Source organism: Lytechinus variegatus, chromosome 3 (genome assembly GCF_018143015.1).
Source record: "Lytechinus variegatus isolate NC3 chromosome 3, Lvar_3.0, whole genome shotgun sequence".
Lineage (NCBI taxonomy): Eukaryota > Metazoa > Echinodermata > Echinoidea > Temnopleuroida > Toxopneustidae > Lytechinus > Lytechinus variegatus.
The window spans coordinates 41,695,905-41,708,360 of record NC_054742.1 but is presented as its reverse complement, the minus strand read 5'-3'; the positions used below and the strand labels follow the sequence as shown (position 1 = coordinate 41,708,360).

The 12,456-nt window shown below is 34.3% G+C and overlaps 1 protein-coding gene across 2 annotated transcripts in view; it reads right to left on the bottom strand.

Annotated features, from left to right (window-relative positions):
• LOC121411049 (ATP-binding cassette sub-family C member 9-like) overlaps positions 1-12,456 on the bottom strand; it is a 34,320-nt gene that overhangs the window by 2,342 nt on the left and 19,522 nt on the right. For both annotated transcript variants that reach the window (XM_041603527.1, XM_041603528.1), the window contains exons 13-31: positions 11,380-11,485; positions 10,518-10,616; positions 9,790-9,955; positions 9,050-9,187; positions 8,179-8,386; positions 7,618-7,844; positions 6,931-7,100; positions 6,420-6,489; positions 5,989-6,146; positions 5,308-5,400; positions 4,830-4,932; positions 4,394-4,513; positions 3,930-4,041; positions 3,296-3,426; positions 2,953-3,031; positions 2,340-2,448; positions 1,707-1,810; positions 1,265-1,398; positions 590-652 (exon numbers count right to left, since the gene is read on the bottom strand). In XM_041603527.1, coding sequence (XP_041459461.1) covers positions 590-652; positions 1,265-1,398; positions 1,707-1,810; positions 2,340-2,448; positions 2,953-3,031; positions 3,296-3,426; positions 3,930-4,041; positions 4,394-4,513; positions 4,830-4,932; positions 5,308-5,400; positions 5,989-6,146; positions 6,420-6,489; positions 6,931-7,100; positions 7,618-7,844; positions 8,179-8,386; positions 9,050-9,187; positions 9,790-9,955; positions 10,518-10,616; positions 11,380-11,485 — 2,390 coding nt within the window. The remainder of the gene's footprint in view (positions 1-589; positions 653-1,264; positions 1,399-1,706; positions 1,811-2,339; positions 2,449-2,952; positions 3,032-3,295; positions 3,427-3,929; positions 4,042-4,393; positions 4,514-4,829; positions 4,933-5,307; positions 5,401-5,988; positions 6,147-6,419; positions 6,490-6,930; positions 7,101-7,617; positions 7,845-8,178; positions 8,387-9,049; positions 9,188-9,789; positions 9,956-10,517; positions 10,617-11,379; positions 11,486-12,456) is intronic.

Sequence of the window (12,456 nt, the reverse complement as noted above, 5' to 3'; positions counted from 1 at the left end):
GTAGTAGCATTCATTCTCAGTAGACCCTATACTACACTAACGGATCTTTGGGATAGGTCTCAATGAGTCAAACACGTGCAATCATTCTTTTTTGTTTATTAGCATGAATATAAATCGCACTTTAAAATGCAAACAGGAAAAGCTGAAAAAAATATTGTATATTGAAAAATAATTCTGAAGAACCAAGGTTGATCTGTTATGATGAATCTGTCAAATGAAGTCCACTTCAAATCTTGGCTCTTGATCTCGAAGTAATGCAGCCAGTTTCCCATTGGATACAGTGTTATGGCAAACATGTTTTCCCACTTTAACAAATTACTCTTTCGAGATACAGTAAATGTCTCTCCAGCAGCAAAATTCTCATCATATAAAAATGTAGCATCAAAGGTCTACTAGTGGAAGAAACATGAACAATCATGTAATCCAATGAGCACTTACTATTCCCTAATGGAAAGGTTTCTAACAGAAATCAAAATCTGGATACCAGTACCTGAAATGGATGCTAATTTGTTTGTAAGAACAAAAGGAGCAGTGGTAGAGGTAACAGGCAGAGAAGAGCAGAAATATAAAATCAACAAAATTTACTTACTGCTATTGTAAGAACAGTTCTGTCTTGGAAAGCAGTTGCTACAACATCCTGCAGAATGCGATCCTATTCAGAACAAAAACAAAAATTTGTATTGCACAAGAATAAAGCATTAAAGATGTAGTCGGTATGTTACGTCAAAACAAAAGCCCTTTCAATTCTATAATTTTTCTTCCGATATATCTATGTTAAAATAAAACCCAATCATTACATGTTCTTCAATCGTAATCAACCATGAAGGTTGATGAGATTACCTAATAACCCTATTTTTCTGTTTAGTCTCATGTACTTACTGAAATAATACCAATGAAACTTGGGACATTAGACAGTTTAACTGACAAATGACGTGAATGAACCACATCATACAGCCGTACAGCGGAAATCATTGTTTTTATTTACTGTGTTTTACTATCTGTTTATGACTACTTATACTTTATACTTGTCAAAATCTGTTCTGTTGTATAGGAATTTTATTTGTATTTATGTATTTTTGTGTATTTTAAAGAGGTGTGAAATAATGAATCTGAATATACAAATACAACAGGTAACCAATATAAAGTGTAGCATGGTGAGAGAGTAAGAGAGGTAAACATACTTAAGCAACCACTGACAATCATTACAAGAGATAAATGTAATTTAAATAAATTTGAAGAGGTTTGAAAGAACGACTGTACTCACTGTTTCAAAGTCAATGGAAGCCGTAGCTTCATCCATCACAAGAATCTTTGTCTTACGAAGGAAAGCCCTCGCTAGGCAGAAAAGCTGTCTCTGACCGACGCTGAAGTTCTCACCTCCTTCTGAGATGTTAGAGTCTAATGAAAATATGATTAAAACACTGTTACATACTGAGTCTTTTTCAATTACCTAGATAAATTAAAAGCTTTAGTTAAAATTTTCTTATACTCATTTAAATTTCACCCTGCAAATGAAATACAATTTGCTTATTATTCATTTGACAAGCAACATTTAAATGATTGAGCATAGATTCAAAGTTTTAATCATTGATATACCGGTAATTGTTTTCTGTCCAAGTACTTAATCTGTCTCATTACCCTCAGCTGTCATCAGTGAAATTCTCTTGAACTTTATATTATTTCGACCCATAAATGTTTCTACTTACCAAGCCCCAAGTTGAGTTCTGTCACAACACCTTTAAGTTGAGCAATCTCTAAAGCTTGCCAGACCTCATCATCCGTTCTATCTCCCATTGGATCTAAGTTGAATCTGAATCAAATAAAAACAGTACAAATGCAGTCTTGAGTGTCAGGTAACTAATTCAGTTTGTAACTTGGAAGATTCTCCGTATTTTCCCAGTCAAGGACAAAGTCATGGATTTCCATGAAATTCCAGACAGGATGAAAGCAGAATAGATATATTAAACCAGTTTAATCATCATAGTCAATTTCCTGACTTTTATGTAATTGAAATATATCAATTTGCAAGAATATTTTGAAACATGCATTATCTTAATAATTATGCTCAATCTATTGCAGAGATTGAGAAAGACCAAACAATAAATGCATGCTGCTATCATAAGACTCTAAAGTTTGAGGATAAATGAGCACTCTTTAAAGTGACGAGTCCAAATAAACAGCTGACTGAGATTATAGCAACAATCATGCATAAATCATTCGGTGCCAATAGTATGCCTTCATGATTGGACCACTTCTCAATGTTTCTCAAGCTGCATACACCATGGTTTCAAAACTCTATATCAAAACCACCATATTAAATTCAGTCCATACGATCATACCTTATAGTACCAGTGAATAAGACTGGGTCTTGAGGAATAATGGCCAGACGAGTTCGAAGCTCTTTCAGCGGTATTCTAGTGATGTTGATCCCATCAATAACGATTTCACCTATGATAAAATGGCAACGATCACAAATCTGAACTTTCTACTGATTATTTCTTCCACATAGTTTGCAACATGCAATCACTATAAAGCATAAATGTCTTTAAACTCTTTGAAGTAAGATGTATCAGCATTAGCTTGTGCCTTAAAAGCAGTGTATATCATATACCAGGACATATGCCTACAAAAATACCACTGGAAAAAAATGTGGAAATAGATACATAACGTCACAGCTGGAATGCACTCTACCATGATGGTACCAACATAACAATGGGAGGTAATCCTCAAGCCTGCATGTACCTACAGCTTGTAAACTGTCAGAAGTGGGCAGACATAGTGAGGTATGTTAATTGTGTGCTCTCCAGAAGAGCCTTGACTCGGTTTCAGTATCATAATCTGTAACTTTTGTATATTAACCTGTAAATATGTTAATAAATATATAACGAAAAAAAAATAAATAATCTGTAACTTTAAACATTTAATGAAATCAGTCACTGAATGTTTTCTCACCATGAAACATATCAATTATACGGAAGAGAGTGAGGGTAAGAGATGACTTCCCACTGCCTGTTCTTCCACATATTCCGATCTGTAAAGACAACATGTAATCATACATACAATATAAGTCATGCTAAAATAAATCTAAATTAAAGAAAAACATCAATACACTAATGGTAACATCATTGTACTTTACAGGCATGCATGCAATAAATGAATCAGAAAACAGCAAAAATTATATAAATGGATAACGGTCTGGTTTTAATCATCAGATCTTGATAAACATTGGAACATTGATCAATTTCTTTATTTTTCCTGGATAAAATGTTGGTTTAATTTTAACGAAAGACCTTACCTTTTCACCTGCTTTGAAATGCACAGAGACCTTCTTTAGAACAGGGTCTAGCTCTCTAGCATAGCGAGCTGAGACATTATCAAACAATATGTGTCCATCATCTGGCCAGGATGAAGCTGGTATTACAGAACCTATTTTAACCATAACCACAGAGAAATGATCACCAAAGACATATCATATTTTGAAGGGGGGGGGGGAGGTGGGTGGTTATCTTCTTTTAAACACTGCCCTAGTGATGCCTAAATTGCTATAGATTTTCAAATTGTTGATTAACAATTTATATTGCTATTAACATCAATATTATTTTTAAAATGGTATTACATTTGTATTTGTATGGCAGTCAGGCCATTCTGTGGATTAAAAAAGGAGGAAAGATCTCCTATTGGAAATGAGTTCATTTATAAAAAAACTGCACCAGATGAGAATGATGGTATCAAATCCATGTAGTGCAATATTCCTGTTGTCTATTAGCCCTTTGATTTTGAGATCAATCAAATGAAGAACAGAGTATTACAAATGATGTTTTTTTTTTATCATTAACCCCCCCCACAAACTCTTCATACATTTCTTTTTCATACATCATAAAAACATGCATATTGTAAAAATAAATGGAAAGAAACATTGTCATATTTACCATCATAATCCTCTATATCAATTTCTGAATAGAAATTTATTCTTTCTACGGCATTCATAGCCATTTCCAAATCTGCAGCACATCGGATTACCCAGTTCAACAATCCAGCAATCTGGCAAACAAAGAGGATAAGAATAAGATTAGTAAAGTACACTTTCTGAATTCATTGCAAACCTGAACTGTGTCAGAGTGATCGACATCCAATTTTACATCAATAGAAAAAAAATACCAAAGGATACCAATGTGAATAAAATTGAGAATTTACAGACAAGAGTATCTAAATTAAAGTACAAAATTGACAAATTTCTTGATTCTAATGCAATTTCACTGGAATTTCTTTATAATCTAGATGACATACAATCATTTCTATCAAAATCTTTCATTAATAACTGCAATCAAATGCAATCAACCATGAAATTCAGTCATGTAGGATCAATTGTAAAGATGATGCTAAAACTACTTACAGACATGGCATAGGTAATGGCCAATCCCACAAGACTAGGTCCAAATGTGTCTGGAGAAATTGCAGAAGATGCAAGACTGGACATCCCGGCTAGAAACACAATCATAGCTCCAATTGTATCCTTCAAAGAAAAGGGGGAAAAATATCAAAATATTTAATCCCATGATTCTACAATCATAATACAGTATAGGCAGTCAATCTTAAACATCACAAGGAAAATGAACATAATAATTATAGTCTAAACAGAGGAAATTATACATATACAGACATTTATTTTCAGTGATTCAAAAGTTCACTGCAGATTTCTTCTTCTTTTCTTTTTGAATTGGTATCGAAGAACATGTAATATACACAAAGCCATACTTTCAACTGAGTAGACCTATAAACAATGAATGTGCTAAGTAATGAAAGTATATGATAAAAGGAAGATAACTTACCAGTCTCACACCTAGCCATCTGTTTCCAGTCTGAAGATATATAAACGCTGTATTATTAGTCTCAATCTTTCTCAGAATATTTCTCTGGAACCGGTTATTCAGGCTGCATGACAAATAAATAACAATATGAATATGAAAGATAAATACAATTTTAAATTTGAACCTCCAAATAATACTTTGGATTTACAGGAGGTAGTTCTGATTCCCAGTATTCATATGAGTTGAAATTAATCCTTTCCCTCTCATCTCATAAACATGAAAATTCTTCTGAAATATTCAAACAATTTAGTAACAGATAGAAACGTCAGTGGAAACAAACATAAATCCAAATTTTCATTACAATTTACAAACTTCAAGCTCCAAAAATAGATGTTTATCCTGCCACTAAGCTTAAAACGTATTTCACTTCCTAAATTACTAACTTTGCTGAAAGAGGCAAGGTCTAAGCACAAAAAATGTTTAATTTTTTTAATTTCACCTGTAAGCCCTGATTGTAGGTAAACCTCCAAGAGTTTCTGAGAAGTAAGCAAAGATTGGTGAACGACTAATGCTTTCAAGTCTCTGCAACTCTCTGTCACACAAAACATGATAAAATAGATAAATTAATCATAGGCATATATTTACAACTTTTTAGTTGAAAAAAAAAGGATTACGGAAAGTAATCAAGTATTTTTTTTACACATAAACATTTAACTTAAATAATGACTTGATTTTCAACTATGTTTCTGAAGTATAATAGCTTGTATGAGTTCCCCTCAAAACCCCAAAGGACCCCCCCCCCCCCCGGCAAAGGTGATTCAAGTTAATTATTAGAAAACATTATTGCCCAACAGAGCAAAATACTTTGAGGAATCATATAATGTACAACTGACTGATGAATAATATTCTGATTTGCTCTCTCTGAACAGGCAGTATCCCCTGAGAGGCCCATGTTTGAAAATGCAAAAATACATGTAAGAATAAATAGAGCTATGGGCAATGGAAAAACACTTACCAGGGTAAATCGTATCATATTTTCCATCGATCTCTATCATCACCATCACACATCACCATCATCACCATCACAAATCACCATCACCATCATCATCATCATCATTGTCATCATCACCGTCACTGTCACCGTCATCGTCGTCATCATCATCATCATCATTTTCTTTACCTTGATGTTTTGATGAAAAGTTTCATGAGGAGCACATAGAAGATGGCTACCGGTAAGATTGCCACAACAAAGTACCAGGATATGATAGTGTTTACTATGACTCCTGCAATAGCTGCAAGAGTGAACTTGATTGCCTGGACCAACAGTTGACCCATCCTCTGCAATGAAATAATTGTACGATTTGCAAGAAATTCTTCAAACTTGTCAATGCAATTAATTCTTTCATTTTTCTTCATTGGCAATATGTATATGAATTAATGTAGTAATTTTTCTTATTACTATTGAAATAAGGACAAGTATACGTTATATTACATGAGAAATATGTTTGCCTGCTAGTTGAACATAAAATAATTCTACTAACACTCATACAAATCACGTGGAGGGAAGAATACAATAATGATCATAAATATACTTCTCACTAATCTATTTACCTGGTCCATAACTTGTATGTCTGATGCAAACCGATTTAACACTCTTCCGATTGGAGTTGTATCAAAGAATCTAGAATCAATGAACAAAAATATAAAATACTCATGAGCCAAAGCCAGGCAATGCACAACTTTGTATGAATTCAACATCACACAGGTATTTATTTACTTTAAAAGGAATTTTGTGCATTATTGAAATGAAGCATTACTGCCTTACATCATACTTGATTCAATAGCATACATGGATAATCTAAGTTACATATGAAATACAGAACACACTTCGGATATTACAAAATACTAGCTAAATATAATACATTGCACATCAGTTATAATGACAATTTATGATAAATACAAGTCAACAATCGTTTTGCATTGCATATTCTTAATTGCAATTTATTCAGTGCTTGCATCAGCAATGCAGAGAGCCCAGGACACCTCTTATCACTATTTTGGTAAAAGTGGTGTAGATTAACTCATTTGCAACCATATGGCAATATGATGGTTGGTATCTTACCTTAGTGGAGCGTGGATGACTTGTTGAAGCATGACATTGTGAACACTGCGAGCAGTGTAGAGAGCATTGATGAGGAGTATGGTGGACCAGATCAAACTAATCACAATATTAGCCACACTCAGTCCAGCATAACCTCCAAGATATTCATCAAGAATTGCCTGAGACTGCTTCTGTAAAACAAAACATGGATGTTGTACAAAGAGATCACACACTGATCATTCTGGCCCTTCATTTCCTTACTTCAAGAAAAAGGGACCTATTTGGGGTGACCTGGAAGAGCCTGGGTGACATAGAATTTATCACTCAGCAAAATCGTAATCAACCCACAAAATCATCAAAATTTCATACAATGGGGATACCTATTTTATTCAAAATTATTCCAGAATCTGCAACAAATCTTACAAAATATTCATGTTCAATGAATGGAAGACTAAAATCTTATATTTAGGCCTTTTATAGATTTGCAAGTGAAAATTATCATTATCAGATCAACTTGCTATAAAATTTGCGCATTTATCTACATATTGTACAGGGAGCAACTAATTCTCGCCCTGAAATAATAATGATATCAAGCATTCCCTGGAATAAATTTCATGTCCCAAAGATTGAAAAGTGAAAAGACCTTAAAATTAATGAATTTCAAACTTGTATCCATTCTACTCCAAGCCATACATTAATGAAGCCTACCTTTGTATCATTCCCTGTGATATTAGCTCCTGCATCCGACCATGCAGACAACCAGAAGTTTGTAGCCGCCTGAGCAGCATTCTGAGCTAGAGCCAAGATGAAGATGATGATGAAGGCAAATGGACCAAATGCTTGTATGTAGTACCAGTAATACTTCATGGACACAGAACCCAACATACGTTCTTCCTTCTCAATGATCTTGCCTGAATCCTTATCTTTACCTGCCTCTGAAAAATGAGAATTTAGACAAGAAAAGTAAAAAAGAATATCACCAAAAGCATCAACAAGCAACAAATGTTGGTAAAAATGAACTGTATTGAATTAAATCAAGAAGTAAGAGGTGTTGGATGAAAACAGAATTTGGTGATCCCCTTTTGAGACAAGTTGTATTCATGAGCATGATATGAAGCTATGAAGGGTTCTTTGACATCTTATGAGAGCTCCTTAAAAACTTTGAGGCAAATCACCCTTAGCCCATGCACATTATTCACGCTTTGCCAAGTAGTTGAATACATTTAACAGGGTGAAAGAATTCATATAAAAAAATATCACAAGACTTACGTTTCATTTTGACTTCTTCTGTCTGAGAAACCGATCTGATGAGTTTCTTGCGCTCCTCTGCAGTCTTGGTTTCATCTTCTGACTCTGGTTCCGATTCTGTGATCTCTTTGATGGTAACATTCCATAGTGACATAAGATTGGCATCCTTGGCTCCAATCTCTTTCATTGTTCCTTGATGACCTATCAAGCCATCTTTCATGTAGATCACCTGGACAGGTATGATAGATCACATTAGTAATGTACCCCAAATACATTGTTTTAAGGTGCAGTGGAGCTGTTACAACAGCTATTATATCAAGCCAGATTCCTACAGTAAAATAAGAACTTAATTACAGTGAAGTTTTATGTTCCAGACAATTTTAGTAGAGAATTACTAATTGCTCAGTAATTAGCAATACAGGCATGGGAATTACATGCAGTCAGCAAACAAATGTTTTCCAAAGATATAATCAATATAGTGCTGATGTGTATTCATTTGTATTGCTGTTTTTCAGCATAAGAGGCTTGATTTATTTTGGTTAGGGCAACCAAACTCCTTTTCTTTGCTTCACTGTGACAATTCTAGTTTGGTGTTAGAAGAGAAATGAATAGAGAGTGATAAAGAAGGTCTTGAATAGTGAAAAAAAAGGTCTTGAGAAGTGAAAAAAAAATTGACAGTTGCATCATGTTGCTTGTATGTTAGTGATTATTTTTTTGTAATCATTTACGCATTGAAAGGTTACTTATGTAACAATATTATCACAATACTTTCTTTTTTTGTAAGACTTTTAAGGCTCTGCATCAAGATTTTTTTTTACAACAAAACATAAAGTATTGTTATTATTTTCTCTAGATATATTGCACGAGTTATACGATATGATAAATGAATTACCTTGTCAGCATGCTCTAGATACTGTATCTGATGTGTTACTAGGATTACAGTTCTTTGATTCTCAATCAGGAACTCCATGATGCCCTTATAGAACATATCACTGCCAACATGAACATCCAGAGCTGATAATGGATCATCCTTGGAGAAACGAGAAACAATTTTATATCATAATAAATAAAATTGCACCATTCTTTCCAATCCAATTTAATGGCAACGAATACAAACACATTTTAATTGTGAAAAGTAATTGCAAACCTCACTCAATAGACAACATGGATGGATCTTATCAATATCATGTGATGTATTTTGACCAATAAGAATAAAGAAATGCAGCTCTTTCATAACTACAAAATAATGGTTGTTACTAGTTAGAGTATAATTGCCAAACTTAATAATATAAACATGCTTATCTGCAAATTCATTAATAAAATTCTACAAAGCCAAGAAGTAAAAAGCCAGGAACTTTTGAGGAAAACGTTTTACAGGAAAATTTCTGTGCAATGCATAGTGTGCATCATATCTGCAAATGACTTCAACACTGCACTGTTTACGAACAACAACGATTTTATATCAATAGAACTACAAGAGCAAATTTAAAGGGTTGACTGACAGGGAAGGGAATGATGTAAATACTGAAAAGGTAACATGAGATTTTCATGAGATTTCTCTGGTTTATGTCTTCTTAAAATCAATTGTATGTTCCTTGTCAATCGACCCCTCCCCTTCCACCAATCACTTACCAGAATCACCACATTGTTATAGCTGTACATAGCCCTGGCTACACTGACTCTCTGCTTCTGACCTCCACTCAGGTTGATACCCTTCTCACCGATCTCAGTCTCATCTCCAGCAGGTAAAATATCAATGTCAGGCTGTAGACAGCAGGCCTTGATCACTTTCTCATATCTATCAATGGAAATTATATCAAGTCAAGTCAAATGACTGTAATAAAGCATTAACACACCACACACTAGTACCTTGCTTCAATATAAAATGAGATAATATCAGACCTGCCAACCTCTGGGAATGAAAAAGTGTATACTGTGAAAAAAAAAACCCCGCTCATCGCGGCGCTCAAGCTGCATGCAAGCTAAATTGCGCACTGCTCTTGCCGATGAAAAAAAAAACATTGAAACATGTGTATATCTCACCCTGATTTTAACAAAATGATTGGAAAAAAAACAAGTTACCTGAAATTACATTGATCCAATAACCATATTTGTGTAAGTTTTATAAAATAGAGACATATAGTGATGATTTTTCTCAATAAATTGCGATTCTATAAAAAAGTAAAATTAAAAAAAACATAATACGCCAAAAACGTACTGGTTGACAGTTCTGTAATATTGATGTCACATGTACTTATAATGAAGGCTTTGATTTTTCAATGAAAAAAAAAATGTTAACTTAAAACTAGCGGCTGTATTACACACTAGCACAAAATTCAACAAATGTTTGAAGAACTTACCTATCTGCTGAGAACTGATTTCCAAAGACTATATTTTCCTTGAGGCTAGCATTAATCAACCAAGCTTTTTGAGCTGCATAGGCAATGGTGCTTTGCTCTCTATTGAAAAAGAATGGAAATATAATTCAATGTTGATAAATACTTTGAGCTCATAAAACATTATTTCAAGTATACCCATTTGCCTACAAATTTCAACAACTAAATAAAAGTAATGTTTATGGAACATAAACATAAGTTAAATTATTACAAAATCATAATTTTTTTCATTCTTTTTGTTCTTTTAAAACTATATCTGTATTACCTACCAACAATAAAACTTGCAATTCTGATCTGTTAGAAACCCAAAGGAGCGGTAAAAGAATGATTCAATCTATGAAATCATTTATAGATTTTTTTTATATAATTGCAAATGTTCAATCAATTGTAATTGTAAATTTGAAATTGAAATGTGCAGTAAATTGAAAATAAGATAAATACTTCCAATTTGAAATGAAATGCAGCTTTATTTTCAAACCATCCAGTATCTAACAACTCTTAAGTATTATTGATTTCTCTGTGTCACATTTGATTGCAAAGTTTACAGCAAGAGGCTCCTCTTATTTTGACTTTGACAATGTTAAATTGAATTATCTAAGGCTCAATCTTCCGAAGAAATGCAATTGATGCTTTCAATCTCAACTATGGAGATCCAGTGACATAACAATCCTACATGCAATGCTTCATCTGAATGTTTCATCATTCTGAATGATCATGAAAGTGTTTTTTTTTTTTTTTGGGGGGGGGCTAATGTTATGCCCCTAAATGAAGAATTGTATCATCTATAGCTTTCCATGAGTGATTGGATAGGGACTGTAACCATTACCTATTCCACCTGACCTCTCCCTGTAATGTTGTCATCTCACCCAGAACTGCAGACAACAATGATGATTTACCAGACCCCACCTGACCTACAATCATTGTCAGCTGACCTGTCATTTGATTTGAATGAAAATAAGAAAAAAAATATTACTACCGTAAGTAACGGACTATAAACCGCACCCCCAACTTTGGATTAAAAAAAAAATTACATGCATATTTGAAGTATAAAGAAACAAAAACTAAGTTAAAGATTTCAAAGCATCCAAAGAGATTAACGGTATGCGGAAGTCTGCTGTTCTTGATCAATTCATCTACAAATGTTAGCAAGAAAGAAAGGTCCCGACAATATTGGCCACTTACACACTCACTCACCTCACAGTCACAGTGTACACACACAGCACTGCCGTTCTTGTACATCGCAAACTACAATACTGTACTGGATTACAGGAAGGTTCAAGAAACAAAGAAATTGGCATTTTTTCCAGTTGTTTTTTATGGCTTTGTGCCATCTCTCTCGTGCGTGGTTTATATGGTATCTTATGAAAAGCAAACAGGAAGGAAAAAAAAACAAGCTGGCGCGAAATGGGACTTTGAATAGCGCCAGCTTAAGTCGCACTATAACCACATTACAACGCAATCTCTAAGCTCACTCAACTCTCGCTCAGCGGTGACAAAATATTACTGAGTATGCTTGGCGTCTCTTTTAACTTAGCCAGGGGACTTCACTACTTTGAATCGAAAATAAAGTCAGAATTAGTGTCATGAAGGTGGGTGCGTTTGTTATGGACAATATTTAATAAAGATCGTAATAATCGCTTCCCATTACCCGCGGCTCATACCCCTCTAAACGACATTGCCTGGGCGGCTACGCCCGGCCACTCGATGTGTTGTGAACTGGCAGACATCGTACATGTCCGGGAGGGATTACGGCGGGCTGGCTCAGACCCCTCACCGTGTATAAACCGCACCCCCGGCTTTTGCTTCTATCCAGCCGAGAAAAAGGTGCGGTTAATACACCGTTACTTACGGTATCATATATGGTAATTCTTTAAAATATATTCTAGCAAGGATGATATGAGGG